The 18,956-nt window shown below is 36.6% G+C and overlaps 1 protein-coding gene and 1 pseudogene across 4 annotated transcripts in view; both read left to right on the plus strand.

Moving 5' to 3' along the window:
• Window positions 1-18,956, plus strand: part of Tex15 (testis expressed 15, meiosis and synapsis associated) — a 77,120-nt gene that overhangs the window by 41,572 nt on the left and 16,592 nt on the right. For 3 of the 4 annotated variants that reach the window (XM_060381598.1, XM_060381599.1, XM_060381600.1), the window contains 3 exons: window positions 2,454-2,691; window positions 11,861-12,007; window positions 13,971-14,133. In XM_060381598.1, coding sequence (XP_060237581.1) covers window positions 2,454-2,691; window positions 11,861-12,007; window positions 13,971-14,133 — 548 coding nt within the window. The remainder of the gene's footprint in view (window positions 1-2,453; window positions 2,692-11,860; window positions 12,008-13,970; window positions 14,134-18,956) is intronic. The other variant, XM_021636520.2, reaches the window with a different exon arrangement.
• LOC132653880 (U2 spliceosomal RNA) lies at window positions 17,678-17,771 on the plus strand (annotated as a pseudogene).

Consider the following 18,956-nt stretch of genomic DNA (forward strand, 5'->3'; position numbering starts at 1 on the left):
ACCTCTCCTAAGGGGTTCATTTTGCAGCACCTGCCATGACCAGCCTTTGTCATTTCCATACTAACTACTAAACAGTAAGTCCCATGTGCCCCTTCCCTTGTCTTTTTTGGAACACCCCGGTTCTTTTTCAGTGGACTACCCCTGACCTCAAAGTCAACTCTTCTTTCCTTTTGACCCCTCAACAGTCTTTTATTCCCCACTTCACAAGACTCAGAGCTTCTGCTGTTTGACATGGTGATACTGTCCTAGTGTTTGAATAACTTTAGAAACGACAATTTTTTTTACACAACTTATAGAGCCAGAAGTAGTTCTAAAATCTGATTTTTGTTAGCATTTTTACAATCTTAAATTCTCTTTAAGCCTAAAATATTTTCAAATATAATTCTGAAATCATTTGATTAAAACTGAAATATATCTATATTACCGCAAGTGTGGAACTCCAGAGAAGGATTGCTATGTCCGATTAGCTTTAGTTGTAAACTTGAGGTTTTTATTGTTACATATTTCCAATCAATAGCATACCTTAAAATCTTGTCAATTATGATGATATATGTCTGTAATCCTATAGTTAGAAAGTGGAGGGAAGAGGATCAGGAGTTCAAGGCCAGCCTGAGCCACAGGAGACCCTGACTCAGGAAAGCTAAACAATAACAGCAATAATATTATGATGTTTGCCATCAAGATAATAGATTAAAATAAAATTTTGGGCCAAGGTAATGTGTAGTGGGACTGTCAAAAACTCCTGTGCAACTGGCATTGTGTCTTTAATTTACCACATAGCATATTATGCTGAAAATATAAGTGGTGCTGTCCAGGCTTCCATAGCTCATTTGCAAAGCAGTGGCAGGGTAAACTCACTGCAATTCTTGAGGACCCTAGATTTTCACACAGGTGATGAATGGGGATTGGCCTTAACATCACTAGCTGCATCAGCCACTAAAAAGAGAGGTAGGCTATCCTTTGAAGGCAGACGTCAGTCTCTACCAGCTGTGAGAGTTGTCCATCACATTCAGTAGAAAGCTGATGGGTGTCTGCTGTGTGTCCCCTTCCTTGGCCACCTTAGCTGAGCTTCTAGATAACTGGCTACAGCCTCTGCATCCGCATTTGGTCATTCATTTGGCACCTGATGCTCTGAAAGCCGCTTTCCCTAAGCCTCATGAAACAGCTTCTGCCAGCTGCAAAATGGCCTGGCTCCCCGGCCCTCACAGCATTGTAGTGTCACGGCTTGTTCTCATCTTGGTGTGACCAAAGGGAACATTGTAATTCTTGATCTTCTGTCCAGACTACAAAGATTATTTTACTTACATACATGCATATGCAATGGATTATCAGTTTTAATGAATTTTCCTTTTTTTTTTTTTAACTGACTGGTACAAGAGCCTTGTCTTCAGCACCTGTCAGCTTTTAGTATGCATTCCTAGCTAAGGTTAACATTTTAGGATTTTCATCTAAAAGAGAGAGCTATGTGGTTCTTTCACTTTGACACTTAAAGGCCATTGTAAGGTTATAAGCTGGCCTAGTTTAAGTTGTATTTTGTCTCAGGAATTGGGAGGGGGGAGAGAATGGCCAATCAATAGATTATTCAGAAGGCATATACATACATGTATATAATGTATACTTATATATTAAGAGCACTATCTTAAGTGGTTATTCATGCCCCCCCCAATTTTTGAAAAATAATACTGTATTTCACTAGGCACAGTTCATCATAGAAGATAAAGAATATATTTACAATATTGACTAAGTTAGTGACATGATAAAAGGTACATTGAGGTGAGTATGTTTCTAGAGTAAAAGGGACACTGATCAACTTGACTAGATAGGCAATACTAAGTTTCCATAAACTGTGGAGCCCAGTAGCTCAGTAAATTGAGATATTAGGTACTGTATAATTACAACCCTGTTATAATGTTACTTTGGCTAAAGGGTAAGGTAGTTCAGTGTATTTTGAAACTTACTTTTTAGATGTTTATAACAATAGAAAAGTTAGATATTTGAAAAGAAAACGTGTATAAGAAAGTTTAAGATCATGTACTGGCTATATTTAAAAGTGTTTGGTAGTGGCTGGCTCTTTGATCACCTCCCCCTGAGGGGAGAGCAGCCTTACCAGGCCACAGAGGAAGGCAATGCAGCCAGTCCTGATGAGATCTGATAGGCTAGGGTCAGAGGAAATGGGAGGGGATGAAGGAGGAGGCTACAGCTGGGATACAAAGTAAATAAAAAGTTAAAAAAGTGTTCAGTAGATGTTAACCATCACCCCATCCAGGCTACCCATAAATCCTGGACATGGTCTCTTGAGCTTGGTTTTTAGATGGTTTTCAGCCCTAACTTACTATCATATTTTGAGTTAGTGCCTCTGATTATTGTCAGTACTTTCTGCTTGCTTTGATAAGCTGAGACAGTTCATCTTTTTGAAAGTTGGTTTAACTGCATGTCACTTGGTTTTCCCTTAGGTCAGAGATGCGTGAGAGTGGGAGACACGGCAGAGAACTGGAAGAACATTTCTGCTTTTTAGCACTTCCTCAGAGTGACATGGTAGACGTTTACCAGAACGGGCTAAGTGCCAGGGCATCCACACTGAAGATACTTGGGAATCCTCTTCTTGGAATTTATATGTTTAGACATGTTGATGTTTCCCTGAATTATGCTCAGAGTCAAAACTCTCCTGTAGAAAGTATTATGATTTTTAAGGTAGGTAGTAGCATAAAACATACTAAATACAGGATCAGTTTACTTTCAGTGAGCATGGACTTAACTTGCTTTGAGTTTAAATTATCTTAAATAGAATTTCATAGTTATTTTATCATCCTTTGGAATTTTACCTTGTTCTTTACTCTTTATCTACTGCAGCACAAAGTAAGGACTCAAGTATGCAAAGGCAGCACTCAACATCATCTTCCCAATACATACTTTTTTCTGGATTCCTCTTTTATTTTTTTGTCATACTGTAATACCATAGTAGTTTGTATCTTCCTAACAATTAAAATAGGATTATACCAATATTGATTTTTTTTTAACAAATGTGCCCTGCTTATATAAAATGATAATTTGGGGCAAACAAATTATAGTAGAACAAGACGTCAGAACACAAACCTTTGTATGAGAGAGTATCGTTTGTTTATAGTAAAACATAATAGTCACCACTAAAGTACCCACTTAGCGTATGATGGAATTGTCATGTATTCTTTTCTCTGGAATATGATAAATCCATTATCATTAGATGGACAAGCATTTTGTAAAAGATTTCTTTACTTCTGTGTGTATGGCTGTTTTGCCTGCATATATGTAAGTGCACCAAATGTGTACCTGCCTGCAGAGGCCAGAAGAGGGCACTGGATCCTCTTGAACTAGAGTGACAGCTGGTTGGGAGCCACCATGTGGATACTAGGAACTGGACCTGGGTCCTCTTCAAGAGCAGCAAGTGCTTTTAACCATCAAGCCATTTCTTCAGCTTCTACAGAACATTGTTAAGGGCTTATGGAAATGCTTATACAATGATATGATACAAAGTATTACATGGACCAAACATGCCTATAATCCAAGCATGTGGAAGGTTTGGGTTCAAGACTTCCCCCCCCACTTCACCCCCCCGGCAACACAGCAAGTTCAAGTTTGCCTGATAGACCAAACTCTCTTAGAAAACCAGTATACTCAACACTGTTGGTAATTGGCACACAAGCATGAGAACCTGAGTTGTGGATACCCAGCATCCAAGTGAAAAACTGGATTTGGCCATGCACAGCTATAACCCCAATGCTGTTCAGGAGGCTCAGAGACAGGAGGATTACTCAGACTTTCTGGACACCAGCCAAGTTCCAGTATAAGACCCTATCTCAAAGGAGTAAGTCTTCCTCTTGCCTCCTCACATAGCACATAGTGTGTACACAAACCCTTATCTCTCTCTCTCTCTCTCTCACACACACACACACACACACACACACACATGACCAGAAGGGATATTCTCAGTGGTAGAGTACTTATCTAGTGTGTATGAAGCCTTGGCTTGGAGTTCCAACACTGGAAAATGAAAAACAGAAGCCAGGTGGTGGTGGCGGTGGTGCACACCTTTAATCCCAGTACTCGGGAGGCAGAGGCAGGTGGATCTTTGTGAGTGTGAGACCAGCCTGATCTATAGAGTTAAGTTCTAGGGCAGCCAGAGCTACACAGAGAAACCCTGTCTCTGTGGGTTTCACACACAAACACACACAAAAAAAAAGGGAAAGGAAGGAAGGAAGGTGGGAAAAGAAAAACAAAAAGAAACGTAGAAAGACGTGCACTCATTTGTTAGTAATAAAACCTTGATATGGTTCAGTCACGAGAGTATTTTCCAAGCACGAATACATCTGTCCCCAAGGTGCGCACACACAGGCACAAAATATCATTCTAGTTTTTCAAAACATGTTTGGAAAATGCTATTAAGTGCACAAAAATGTTTTACAAACATTATTTTATAGTAAAGTACCATAAAATGTACTCTTAACAGTTTTTAAATACATTCCAGTAGCTTCAAATATAGTCATATTGTTGTTCAATCATCACATTTCCTCCAGAACTCACTGCAACTTCAAGCCAAAATACTATATACATTAAACAGTAAATACTATACCTTCTCCCACCAGACCTTGAAAGTCAGCGTTCTCTTCTGTAGAACGAAGAGTAGAGTTTGACCATTGTGAGTACCCATATGAGTGAAGACACTGTAGCTGTCACATCACTCAGCAGGTGCTGTTTATCATTCTTCTCAGATTTCCCTTCTCATAAGGTATATGCACCATATTTGCATTCTCATTTATCTTGACTATTTAAATTGTTCTATAACGACAGATATATAAATGTTCCTTGAAGACTCTTAAGTTTGGAGATGGGGAATGCTTCAGTCACCTTACCATGCAAACATAAGGACCTAAGTTTGGATCCCTAGTGTGCATGTAAGCGTGATACGGAAGATCACACATAATCCAAGCTCTGGGAAGATAGAGTATAACAGGATTCTTTGGGCTTGCTGTTAAGCAAGGCTGCCCAAATAAGTGAGCTTCTGTGTTCAATGAGAGACCCTGTCTCAAAAAATATGGTGTATAGTGATTGAGGTAGGCACTGTCATCCTTATCCCTGTCACACACACACAGTATCCACACAAATACATTTATATACATACCACACAAAAAAATACTGCACTCAAATTTCTTTGTATGTTTAGTGCCCGTAGTTGCGAGAGAACAGCTTATGAGAGTTGATTATCTCCTACCTTGCGGATCCTATAAAGACCATTAGACTTGGCAGGAAGTACGTTTACTTGATGGGCCATCTCACTGGCCCTTATATTTTTGTAATATAGCCAGATGTGGTATTTCTAGATCATGTAGAATTACCTCATGATGTTTTCAAACAGCATTGGAATGATTTAACTAACAGGCAGTTATGAGACCAAGCATAAAACCTTGAAAAGTCCTAAATTAAAAATGAACAACTTCTAATAAAGATTACTTCTGAACAAGTATGTAAGAATTAAAAATTAACTAATTAGATAGAGTTCTTTAAGTCAGTGGCATGTGCATTTTCTACATAATTTGCTGTGTAATGTCCAGAGGACCTGAAAAGAGCACCAACTACTTGTCTCACTCCATATACACCTGCCTCTTTTCTCACATCCTCAGAAAACCTGTGTGTTAGACTTTTAAAAGGTCATTTCCAGGCTAGTCAATTATCTTGATGTGGTTATTACCTAATTCAGACTTTGTTACTATTATATGTTTATTATTTACATTTAGTGAATTGCCTGTTTGTAACCCCAGTCATTTTTTGAGGTTTTTCCTTTTTGTTTTCTCAATTTGTAAACGGTATCTGTTGCCTAAAACATAATTTAAGAAAAGTCCAGTAGCCAGGCAAGTGGTGCATGCCTGTAATCCTAGCACTTGTGAAAACAGAGGCAGGCTATTCTCTGTGAATATAAGGCCAGCTGGTTACATTTGAGTTCAGGGCACAGCCAAGGCAACACAGAAACCCTGTCTTTGAAAAAGCAAAAAACTAAAAAAATGAATAAAGTCCAGTTTATTTTTAGTATTTGTGTTTTTATTTTTTGTTTTTTTTTAATTTTTAGTAATTACAGTTTATTCATTTTCTATCCCCCCTGTAGCTCCCTCCCTCTGCCCCTCCCAGTCCCACCTTCCCTCTCCCTTCTCCACTCATGCCCCTCCCCAAGCCCACTAATAAGGGTCTTCCTCCCCTTCCCTCTGATCCTAGTCTATCAGGTCTCATCAGGAGTGGCTGCATTGTCTTCCTCTGTGTCCTGGTAAGGCTGCTCGCCCCTCATGGGGAGGTGATCAAAGAGCAGGCCAATCAGTTCATGCCAGAGACAGTCCCTGTTCGCATTACTATCTATGGAACCCATTTGGACACTGAACTGCCATGGGCTAGTTTATCTCCATGAATAGGCCTTGCTGGGAGTATCAGTCTCAGAAAACACCCCTGTGCCCAGATGTTTTGGTTCTGTTGCTCTCCTTGTGGAGTTCCTGTCCTACTATCTTTCACTTCTTTCATAGGATTCCCTGCACTCTGCCCAAAGTTTGGCTATAAGTCTTAACATCTGCTCTGATACCCTGCAAGGTAGAGCCTTTCAGAGGCCCTCTGTGGTAGGCTCCTGTCCTGTTCTGTTTTTTCCCTCTTCTGAATGGGGATTGAGCATCTTAGCCAGAGTCATCCTTGATTACATTTTAGTATATTTATCCTATGTTGACTATCTAATACCCACTTATGAGTGAGTATATATCCTGTGTGTCTTTTTGCTTCTGGATACCTCACTCAGGATGATCTTCTACTTCCCACCATTTCCTTTTCATGATTTCCTTGTTTTTTAATTGCCGAGTAATATTCCATTGTGTAGATGTACCACAATTTCTGTATCCATTCCTCCACTGAGGGGCTTCTGGGTTGTTTCCAACTTCTGGCTATTACAAATAAAGCTGCTACAAACATGGTTGAGCAAATATCCTTGTTATGTACTTGAGCATCTTTTGGATATATGCCTAGGAGTGGTATATCTGGATCTTGAGGAAGCACTATTCCTGATTGTCTGAGAAAATGCCAGATTGATTTCCAAAGTGGTTGTACAAGTTTACATTCCCACCAGCAGTGGAGTAGGGTTCCTCTTTCTCCACAACCTCTTCAGCTTGATCTTAGCCATTTTGATGGGTGTAAGGTGAAATCGCAGGATCGTTTTGATTTGCATTTCCCCTCTAAGTGTTTCTTGTTCATTCTGTATTCCTCTATTCAGAATTCTCTGTTTAATTGTACCCCATTTTTTAATTGGATTAATTGCTTTGTTGCTGTTTAACTTCTTGAGTTCTTTATTCTGGATATTGGCCCTCTGTCAGATATAGGGTTGGTGAAGACCCTTTCCCAATGACTGTAGGCAGTTGTTTTGTTCTGACAACACTGTTCTTTGCTTTACAGAAGCATTTCAGTTTCATGAGGTCCCATATATTGATAGTTGCTCTTAGAGCCTGTGCTGTTGGTGTTCTATTCAGGAAATTGTCTTCTGTACCAATGAATTCCAGGCTTTTCCCCACTTTTTCTTCTAACAGGTTTAGTGTGTCTGGTTTTATATTCTGGTCTTTGATTTACTTGGACTTCGGTTTTGTGCAGGGTGATAAGTATGGATCTATTTTCATTTTTCTACGTGTAGACATCCAGTTAGACCAACACCATTTGTTGAAGATGCTATCTTTTTTCCATTGAATGGTTTTGACATCTTTGTCAAAAATCAGGTGTCAGTAAGTGTGGGAACTTATTTTCAGGGTTTTTTATTCGATTCCATTGATCCACCAGTCAGTTTCTATGCCAGTACCATGCAGTTTTTAGTATTGTTGCTGTATATAGTACAGCTTGAGATCAGGGATGGAGATACCTCCAGAGGATCTCTTATTATAGAGGATTGTTTTAGCAATTCTGGGTTTCTTGTTATTCCATATGAAGTTGAGAATTTTTCTTTCAAGGTCTGTAAAGAATTGTGTTGGTAATTTGATGGAAATTGCATTGAATCTGTAAGTTGGTTTTGGTAAGATGGCCATTTTTACTGTGTTAATCCTGCCAAGCCATGAGCATGAGAGATCTTTCCATCTTCTGATATCTTCTATTTCTTTTTTCAGAGACTTGAAGTTTTTTTCATGGAAGTCTTTGTCTTGCTTGATTAGGGTCACACCAAGGTACTTATGTCCTTTGTAGCTATTGTGAAGGGTGTTGTTTCCCTAATTTCTTTCTCAGCCCTTTTGTCTTTTTGTACACAGAAGAGCTACTGATTTTTTTTTTTTTTTAGTTAATTTTGTATTCAGCCACTTTGCTGAAGGTGTTTATCAGCTGTAGGAGTTCCCTGGTAGAATTTTGGGGGTCACTCATACTATGCTATCATATCATCTGCAAATAGTGATACTTTGACTTCTTCCTTTCCAATTTGCATCCCCTTGATCTCCTTTAATTGTCTCATTGCTCTAGCAAGGACTTCAAGAACTATGTGGAAGAGATACGGATAGAGTGGGCAGCCTTGCCTTGTCCCAGACTTCAGTGGGATTGATTTAAGTTTCTCTCTGTTTAGTTTGATATCACCTATGGGTTTGCTGTATATTGCCTTTACTATGTTCAAGTATGTGCCTTGTATCCCTGATCTCTTCAAGACTTTGAACATGAATGGGTGTTGGATTTTGTCAAATGCTTTTCAGCATCTAAGGGAGATGATAATGTGCTTTTTCTTCTTCAGCTTGTTTATATGGTGGATCACATTGATGGATTTCATATTGAACCACCCCTGCATGCCTGGGATAAAGCCTGCTTGGTCATAGTGGATGATACCTTTGATGTGTTCTTGTATTCAGTTTGCAAGCATTTTGTTGAGTATTTTTGCATCAATGTTCATAAGGGAGATTGGCCTGAAATTTTCTTTCTTTGTTGGGTCTTTGTGGGGTTTAGGTACCAAGGTTACCTTCATAGAATGAATTTGATAGTGTTCCTTCTGTTCCTATTTTGTGGAATAGTTTTAAGAGTATTGGTGTTAGCTCTTCTTTGAAGGTCTGGTAGAATCCTGCACTGAAACCATCTGGCCCTGGGCTTTTTTTGGATGGGAGACTTTTGATGACTGCTTCTATTTCCTTAGGGGATATAGGACTATTTAATTGACTTACCTGGTCTTGATTCCGCTTTGGTAAGTGTAATCGATCAAGAAAATTGTCCATTTCATTTAGATTTTCAAATTTTGTGCCCTATAGACTTTTGAAGTAAATCTTAACGATTGTTTGGATTTCCTCTGTGTCTGTTGTTATGTCCCCCTTTTCATTTCTGATTTGGTTAATTTGGATAGTCTCTGCCTTTTTTTTTAGTTTGGCCAAGGGTTTCTCTATCTTGTTGATTTTCTCAAAGACCCAGCTCTTGGTTTCATTGATCTTTGAATTGTTTTATTTGTTTCTAATTTATTGATTTCAGCCCTAAATTTTATTATTTCCAGCTGTCTACTCCTCTTTGGTGTGTCTGCTTCTTTTTTCTCTAGGGCTTTTAGGTAAGCCATTAAGTTGCTTGAATGAGATGTTCTGAATTTCTTCTTGAAGGCACTTAGTACTATGAACTTTACTCTTAGCACTGCTTTTATCGTGTCCGGTAAGTTTGGGTATGTTGTATCTTCATTTTCACTGAATTCTAGGAAGACTTAATTTCTTTCTTTCTTTAGCTGTCATTGAGTAGCGAGTTGTTCAGTTTCCATGTGTCTGTAGGCTTTTTGCTATTTCTGTTGTTGTTGAGGTCCAGCTTTAGTCCATGGTGATCAGATAGGATATAAGGGATTATTTCAATCTTCTTGTATCTGTTGAGGCTCGCCTTGTGACCAACTATATGGTCTATTTTGGAGAAGGTTCCAAAATAAAGAAGAGGGTAAATTCTTTTGTGTTTGGGTGAAAGGTTCTGTAGATATCTGTTAGATCCTTTTAATTCGTGACCTCTGTTAGAGTTATTGTTTCTTTGTTTAATTTCTGTTTTGTTGACCTGTACTTTGTTGAGAGTGGGCTGTTCAAGTCTTCCACTATTAATGTGTGGGGAATCTATGTGGTTTTTATTTTTAATAAGCTTTATTTTAGAATGATTTACAATTTAGGGAAGGGTTGCAAATACAGACTGGAGAGTTTCTGTGGGTAGTCCATCCAGTCTTGCCTTGTTCTTAATCAGCAAACATTTTATAAAACTACAGGACATTGATCAGAAGTGAGAATGAAGAGTGGTACAGTGCTGTTAGCTAGTCCACAGATATTAGTCATTTTTGCCAGGTTTATTATATATCTTTCAGTTTCAGGGACCTAAGATACCATCCTTGAGTAAGTATTATTTTGACGTTTGGATGAATGGATTAGCCATTGAAAACACTAAAAAACAAATTCTTCTTCATCCATGCCTATGATGTATGTGTTATGTATGCAAACAGCTGTAAGTGTGAATGTAGAATAACATTTAAAAATGAGACTTGAGGGCTGGAGAGATGGCTCAGAGGTTGAGCACTGGCTGTTCCAAAGGTCCTGAGTTCACCCAGCAAACACATGGTGGCTCACAACAATCTGTAATAAGATCTGGTGCAGGCAGAATATGTATATGTAATAAATAAATCTTTTTTTTAAAAAAGGAGAGTTGAGAAGTAACATTAGGTAACATAACCTTATGTTATGAGGAAGGACAGGATGCAGGCAAAAGAACATGTGAATCACAAAAGAGGATATTAAGCTAATTGTTTCCCTACTTTCAACTCTGTTAGTGTCTGTGTGTCTATGTGTCAGAGGGAGGGAGAGGAGTGTGTAAAAGTATAAAAACCTAAGCCATGATCCATGAATTCAGAATAGCATCTCTAAGTTCACTGAGATGCCTAGAGATGCAAACTCTATGCTAGTATATATTTGATTAGCTACTTTAATCTCTGTGTGTGATGTTTTTACTTGAATCATTATAATAAAATGATCTTTTATTTTTTAAAAAACAGTGATGTAATTAGAGTTTATATAAAATGTTTACTCTTGTGAATTCTTTGTACTTCTGTCTCACCTTTCATCATTTATTCATTCATTCATGATTTAGATTACTTTAAATTGTATACTTATTTGGTGTTTGGTGTGGAGCAGTTTTAAACCCTGATATAGTGAAATCTGCATGATTTGAGTTCATCGGTTCTTGGCCACTGTTCTTCAAAAACACTTCTGAGTTTCATTTTAGGCACTTGTTTTCTTGCATTTTATCCATTTTCACACTTGTTTTCAATACTTCAATGTTTAACTTGAATAATATTTGTTTTTATTTATACATTTAATAGTATAGTATAACTTTTTTAGTTGTCTTCTTTGTTGAATAATCTTCCTTACTTTGTTCAGATGGTACTTACTTTCCACACTGTATGTTGGGCCTGATGACACACACCTATTATCCCAGAATTTGGGAGGTAGGAACAGGAAAGCTATCACAAATTTGAGGGCAGCCTTGCCTATATAGCATGTTTCATGCTAGCGAGAGCTTTACAGTGAGACCATCTCAGAAACACAAAGGGGAAAAAAATAGTGTGTTTTACTGTCTAGATTTATGTCACCTGCTCTCTCCTACCATTCTCTTCTTCTAACTCAAATACAGTGTTTCATATACACTTTCATAGTAAACTTACTTCTAAAGGTAAGTTTTTTGAAGTTTTTATTAGAAGTAATTCTAATCTTAAAGTTTAATTTGAAAAATAAGTGGCATAGTTACCATGTTAAAACATCCCATTCATCCAGAGCATGGATTAACAGTTTTTTTAATAAGTTGTTATTAAAAGCATAAGGCTTTAAAGTATTCTGTGTTGTCTTTTGCCTTTTAGGTTCTCTTTGGGAAAATAAAGAAAATTCAGCCTTCTGTGGATAAAAACAAAGTTTCTCTGGATCCTTCTCCTAACTTTGATTGCCACATGTCAAGGAATATGCCCTCTCTGAAAGATACCGTTGAGCTACAAGCCTACAATTCAATGGTAAGTTAATGTTAAGTTTTATTGGTTACTTGAAAGACACAGGGTGAGTACAGCAACTATTTAGATTCCTAGACTTAATTTCCAAGTTGGCTGTCTTTTGAACAGGGCTTCACAGTGACATAACTACAACCAGTTACTTATATTTCAAAGTCACTAAAAGTAAATTTCAAATGTTTACCACACAAAAAAAGAAAAAAGCAATGATGGGGAAGGTGATAAATGTGAAGTTCTGTAATTTTGTTTATGTCGTTTATAATACACACAAACACACACAGAGGGCTGGAGAGATAGCTTGTGGATAAAGTGATTGCTTTGCAAGCATAAAGACCTTACTTCAATCCCCAGAACCAGTGGGGAGGAAAAAAAACAGATATAGTGGTATGTGCCTATACTGCTAGAGCTATATAGAGGCAAAGCAGGAAGGAGCTAGAACCTATTGGCCAAGCAGCTTAGCCTGCTTGGTAAATTATTCCAATCCTGTGAGACATCTTGTTTCAAAAAACAGAAATTGTTGCCACTGAGGAATGGCATCCATGGTTGACTTCTGATCTCTGACCATACATATATGTATAAAATAACAAAAATGTATACTAAACTCCATAAATATGTCTGGTTGTGATGTATCAATTAAAATATGCTAAAGTAAGGTGATTTTAAACAGTAGAATTGATTTCTTATAATTTAGTAAAGGATCAAAGAAAAGCTTTACAAATTAACCATTAAATAAAAGAGCAGTTTTTATTTTATTTTACTTAACACTTTTAGATTTTTAATAGGATATTAAAATATACATAAATGAAAAGTCTTCTCTTGGAAGTATATATGTATGTTTCCACATGTAAAAAGTATTAATATTTTTTAAACACATAGTACCTTAAATGTGTAAGGGTTATAAACACAGGCAAAGTACATTTTTTTAAAAGATTTAATTTATTATTTATACAACATTCTGCCTGCACACCAGATCTTACTATAGATGGTTATGAGCCACCATGTGGTTGCTGGGAATTGAACTCAGGACCTTTGGAATAACAGTGAGTGTTCTTAACTTCTGAGCCATCATTCCAGCCCAATATTTTTTATTATTGTATCTGACTTGAAATAGGTTTCAGAACATATGTAGTACTTTTATTTAAAAAAAATACTACTTATTTTAAAATATTACTCTGCTTCTGCCAGTATCAGTAGCTTCCAAGTGAAAATATGTGGTGGGAGGAAGAGGAATTTTATATAGCCTTAACAAAACAGGGGTTATAGAAGTTAAAGGGATTGCTACAGTTCTTGTCTACTCAAAGAAACATGAAAGCTGGGTGTGGTGACACACACCTGTAATCCCAGCACTCAAGAAGGCAGAGGCAGGTGTATCTCTGACATAGAGGCCAGCCTGGTCTACAAAGTGAGTCCAGGACAGCCAAGGCTACAAAGAAAAATCTTGCCTCGAACAGCAAAAAAACAAACAAAAGGAAACATTAAGAGACAGATAAAAGCTTATTTAGAACACAAGCAGCGCCCTAAAGAGAGAAGGCTGGACTGTCTCCGAGCAGGGCAGCAGCGCACTGGGTCTTGCATTGTGGGTTTTTAGTTTTGTAATAGTTATGAGGTAAGTACCATACTCATGTAATAAACAGTTTTTCTCCCAAATCATACTGGAACTCTTGATCAGAATCACATAGTAGTAAATGGTTTGTAATGAAGCCACGATCCTTGAAGATGCAGACCCTCTGTTGCTGTTCATGGGTGGGAAAATGCCTTGACATTTTAGATTTTAACATAGAAGGAATAGCCTGTATATAGCCTTGAGGATGTTTAACCACAAGACAACATTCGGAATGTCAAGAAGTGGGGCTACCAAGATATAATGAGACACTCAAGGTTCGTGATTAATCTTAATGATTAAGATCCTCCCCTGGAAAGCTGCATCCAGTATTTTACAATAGTTTGATTTTCTTTTTATGTCTTTCAGGTGTACTTCTATGAATATGATTTGTTTTCAAGACCAGTAGATAGACCTAGGCAGTGCCTTCCATATGGAATAGTAACAGTAAAGTTTATTGGTCAAAAAGCAGGTAATGGACAACTTATGACATCTCTAAGATTCCCGTCAACAGGATTTCCTAAGAGGCTTGGTAAGATAAATACATTATTCACCTGCGCTGGTCTTAAATTCATAGTGTTCTAATACATTGTGAATCTCTAACAAAATTAGTTGTTTTACCTGACTTCCATTTTAAATATCTAGGATCATATGCACATAATTTTACCACTTTGGCTAAGTGTATGTTCATGTAGTTTTTCTGTGTTGATAACTATAACAACAATTTGGATGGATTGAGAAGAGTATTGCATTGTGTGACTATACCATTGTATTGGGAAAATTTAGGCATCATTACCACTTATTACTCCACATTGGTATTTTTATAAGGGTCTCAGTGCTAGTGTGCTAGAGTTTTACAGCGGAATTTCTATTAACACTAAGAATGTTTAGCTTAAACTAGAGATAATGTCATGTGATTTTCTAAAGTGGTTGAGTCAGGTACATTATGTTATATAATCATTTATGTTCTTGGCAGCACAAAGTTTTAAACCTCATTTAATTAGTCTAATGATTAGTATATGTTGACTCATTGTGTTTTTAATGTTTTTCCTAATTTTTAAGTCTACTAGAATCTTTTCATCTTGCCAATACTTAGTTACATCAGACTTTTTCCTGTTTTGGGTTACTGTAGCAGATTATTTCTGTTTTTGGTTTTTATCCAAATATGAACAAGGTTAGGATTTCTTGGTAGATTTATTGTACACATAAAATTCTCATTTTTTGTGTATATATGAGATGTACTTTTTCCTCTATGTTCGTGAGTGTGCTAGTGTTCATGCGCTATGAATGCTGAGGTCACAACAGGATGTCCAGTGTCCTCACCTATTATTTGCTTTCTAATTGCCCTGAAGAGCCACTTCTCTGAAATTCCTGGTCTAATCTTTTAGCCACATATTTTAATTGAGCTTTTTTGTGTGAAAGAGCTGTTTTATATGTCAGCTATTAGATCTGGGATCATGTAAGTCTTAAAACTATTTTCTCTAGCTTTGTGATTTTTGTTTTCTACATTTTATCTATCTTTAATGGACAGGAATGTGTTGTGTGTTTTCTTAAACCACGGTCTGATTTTGCAACCCAAACTAGTATGGAGCTCTGTCATATTACAGGTGGCCTGGAATACACAGTTATTTCTGTGCTTTATCCTCCCTGATTGCTGGAATTAGAGGTGTGATCCATCACACCTGATGTTAAATTCCTAATATGAGATATATTATTATATAAAGATAACTAATATTAAGTCTGTCTTATTAATATTTTCCTATGTAAATGAAGTTGTTGAAAAGTTTGTAGAGCCAGGCACACACACCTTTAGTCCGAGCATTCCACAGCAGAGACATGCAGATCTCTGCAAGTTCCAGGCCAGCCAGGGATAATAGTGAGGCCCTGTCTCAAGAAAAAGAGAAAAATTAAAAAATTAAAAATTCCATAGGCTTCTTTTACCAGTTTGGTCTTTCCTTCCTAGAAACGTTAGCCACTGTACTTTCCATTAGTATCTCCAATCGTGTTATAGAAGTTTATTAGAAAATCTATCTAATCTGTTAACAGTTTAATTTTGTAATACATTTCAAAATGTCTTTCAATAAATGCCACTCCACTTTCAATAAACATACTTCACTCTTGCTGTGGAAGAGGATTCTGTGCGTGTGTGTTCACTATGTTGTGTTTATACACTCGGCGATCAGTGGATGATGCTTGGTTGTTTACAACTTTTGGCAGGTATGCATAATACTATGATTATGCACAAGTTTTCAAGTGAACATGAATTTTCATTTGGTTTAGACATAATATACATAAGAATTTAATTGATGGGTCATATTAGACATCTGAAAATCGATGGAGGAACCCTTCAGACTTTTTTTAAATGGTTGTATCATTTGCATTCATACTAGTTAGAGGCCAGCAGTGTCAAAGGGTTACAGTTTCTCCACGTCCATGTTAATACTTACCTGACTTTTTTATTGTAACTATCTTAGAAGGCATATAGTTTTTAAGATTGGCTTTATAGTTTTATCAAGGTTGTTAATTTATTCTTTCAATGCTAACACACAGTGCTTAATTTCTGTTCTATGTTGGTCATTACAAATAGAAATATATTCAGTTGTGCATGATAACATTTTCTGCAACTTGCCTGAGTTTATTACTAGTTCTCATCATTTTAGTGTATTCCTTGGATTTTCTATATTCAGTCAACCAATAAGGAGAGTTTTGGTTTTTGGATGGTGCTGATAGGTTGGTTGGTTGGGATTTTGTTTGTTTTTGTTTGGGGAGGGGATTGCTTAGTTGCTTGTTTTTTTGTTTTCTTAATTGCTCTGCCAAATATCTCAAGCTAAATGTTTTAGAGAAGTCGTCAGACCAAATATCTTTTTGATAAAATTTAGGGGGAAAGATCCAGTCTTTTTATCAGTAAGTATAATGTCAGCTGTGCAATTGTGACTTTTGTGTACATGCCTTTGTCTTATTGACCTTCCCTTTTGTTTAATAACTGTTTCATCATCAAAAAGTTAGATTTTTGTCAAATGCTTTTTCTTTATATCTTGAAATGATCATGTGAATAATACCATTAGTCCTGATACAAATTTTATATGTTCTTGCCTCTATTTGCTATAATTTTGTCAGTGAATTCTTTGTATTCATAAGAGACAGCAGTCTATAATTCCCTTGAGATATTTTTGTATGGTTTTAAAATAATGGTAGTATGAAATCATAGGATGAATTGAGAAGTTTGTGCAGAATTGGCACTAATTTTTCAAATATTTGACTTCTCATGAAGGCATCAAGTCTTGAGTTTTTAAGAAGTATGTTAAGTAACACTTTTTCACTTACCTGTGGGTCACTATCATAGCTTCTTAAATTATGGGTCATGACCACATATGGGTTTGTGTAATCAAATGTGAGAGTCATGAAAATTTTGAAAACAACAAAAAAATTATGAACATAAAATGACAAAAAATTGATTCCCAACAAACATATGAGTCCAAGGTTTGGCAGTGCTAATCTAGGATGTATTATATAACTTCCCTGCTGCTTTGGTTCTAAGCACTGCACATACCATCACACAGGCAGCACCAATACATGTTGCCTGAAACTTGGACTGAGAGATAGAAGCATAATAGCTCAATTAAGAGAAAAAAAGACTTTTGCAGTTTTCCTACTATCATTCCCCAGCAGGTTTCAGATTAATATAGCTAGAACGTATGATTTTTAAAGTTGCTGACTTTAGTTTGTAATTAAGACAATTCCAGCAATTTCAGAAATGGCTATACTACATGTTTATGAAAAAAAACTTTCTCATCATTTGATTATAAAATTAAAACAAATATTAAAGATATTGAAAGTGCTCTGTCTTAGAGTACCAAACACTCAGCCAACAGTTAATTTTCACGTAAAAATAAGTATATTCATTTTACTTGTATACAGATTTGCTTGTGTGTAAAGTTAATATATGATAAAATTATATTTATGTCAAAGAACTGTTTAAAACTAAATTTATTATTCGTCAATGTTTAATTTGTGTACCTACTTTATATAGCTTTATATTTCGAGTCAAGTAAAAATTTCGTAGGGAAAAAAGAACAATTGCTTCTTAAGCTTTTGGCTATGATCAAGTGTGATGTCAGTTCTTACCAGTTTAATGTCTGATACACCCTCTAGCGAGGACAGTTGCCAGTTGGATAGGGAAAGGGATGAGGAAAGGAAATGTGAGATTGAAAATAACTAAAATTCATTATATAAAGTATGAAACTTTCAAAAACTGGAAAACTTTAGATAAAATAGTCACAGATGGATAAACCCTTTTCTGTACATTTTTGTTTATAGTAACGTGCTCGTTTCATTTTTCTTATGTAGTATATTAATGTACAGTTGTTCGTAATACAGAATTCCTCTAGAGTCTTTTTTTTTTTAAGTTTTTCAAGGCAGGTTTTCTCTGTGTAGCCCTGGGTGCCCTATAACTCACTCTGAAGACCAGGCTGGCCTCAAACTCAAGAGAGATCCACCTGCCTCTCCTTCTCTATACTACTTATTTAAGATCAGTAGTAAATAATTTCTGATACTGATTTGGGTCTTTTTCTCAAGTGTTTTGTTTTGATTATCTCATGTTGTGACATAATCTAGTTGGTCAGGTACTTAATATATAAACCCAAACTAGCCTCAAACTTACAGCTATTCTACTTCCTCGGTCTCTCAGGAGATGAGATTATAAGTATGAACCGCCACATCCAATTTTTTTTTCTTTCAAAACCATCCTAAAACACTTCTGATTCCAAACATGTGGCTAAAGGATGTTCAGTGTTTGTTCCTTCCAAGGGTTTTTGCTATACTATGTCTGCAGAGAAAGAGGGTTCTAGTTTTGATTTTGGTTTTTTTGAAACAGGGTTTCTGTTTTAGCCTTGGCTGTGGAACTTACACTGTAGACCAGCCTACCCTCAAACACAGAGATGTGCCTGCCTCTGCCTCCCAAGTGCTGGGATTAAAGGCATGCATTTTACAGGACATTTTCTCCCTACTTTAATTTTTTTATATTTTATTTACATGTGTTTTCTTCCAACTATGTCTTGTGGCTCAAACTTATCATCAAGCTAGATGGCAAACACAATTCCCCCTGACCCATCTCTTTTGTTCCTTCCCTACTTTTTGATGTCATTGTCATTTGCTGCTTTTTTTTTTCCTTCTCCCATGGTAGAAGGAAAAGAAGCAAGGTGATATCAGGTAGAGACGGGTTTGCTTACTAGTGCATAGGTGCTATGAAATATTGAAAGTATAAATGATAATGTGTAACAGAAAATGTTTTCTAATTTAATATTTTGTTTATATATATATATACTTAAAACAGGTTAGCCCAGGCCAGTCTCCTGT

This window comes from Meriones unguiculatus, chromosome 4 (assembly GCF_030254825.1).
Source record: "Meriones unguiculatus strain TT.TT164.6M chromosome 4, Bangor_MerUng_6.1, whole genome shotgun sequence".
NCBI classification, from domain to species: Eukaryota; Metazoa; Chordata; class Mammalia; order Rodentia; family Muridae; genus Meriones; species Meriones unguiculatus.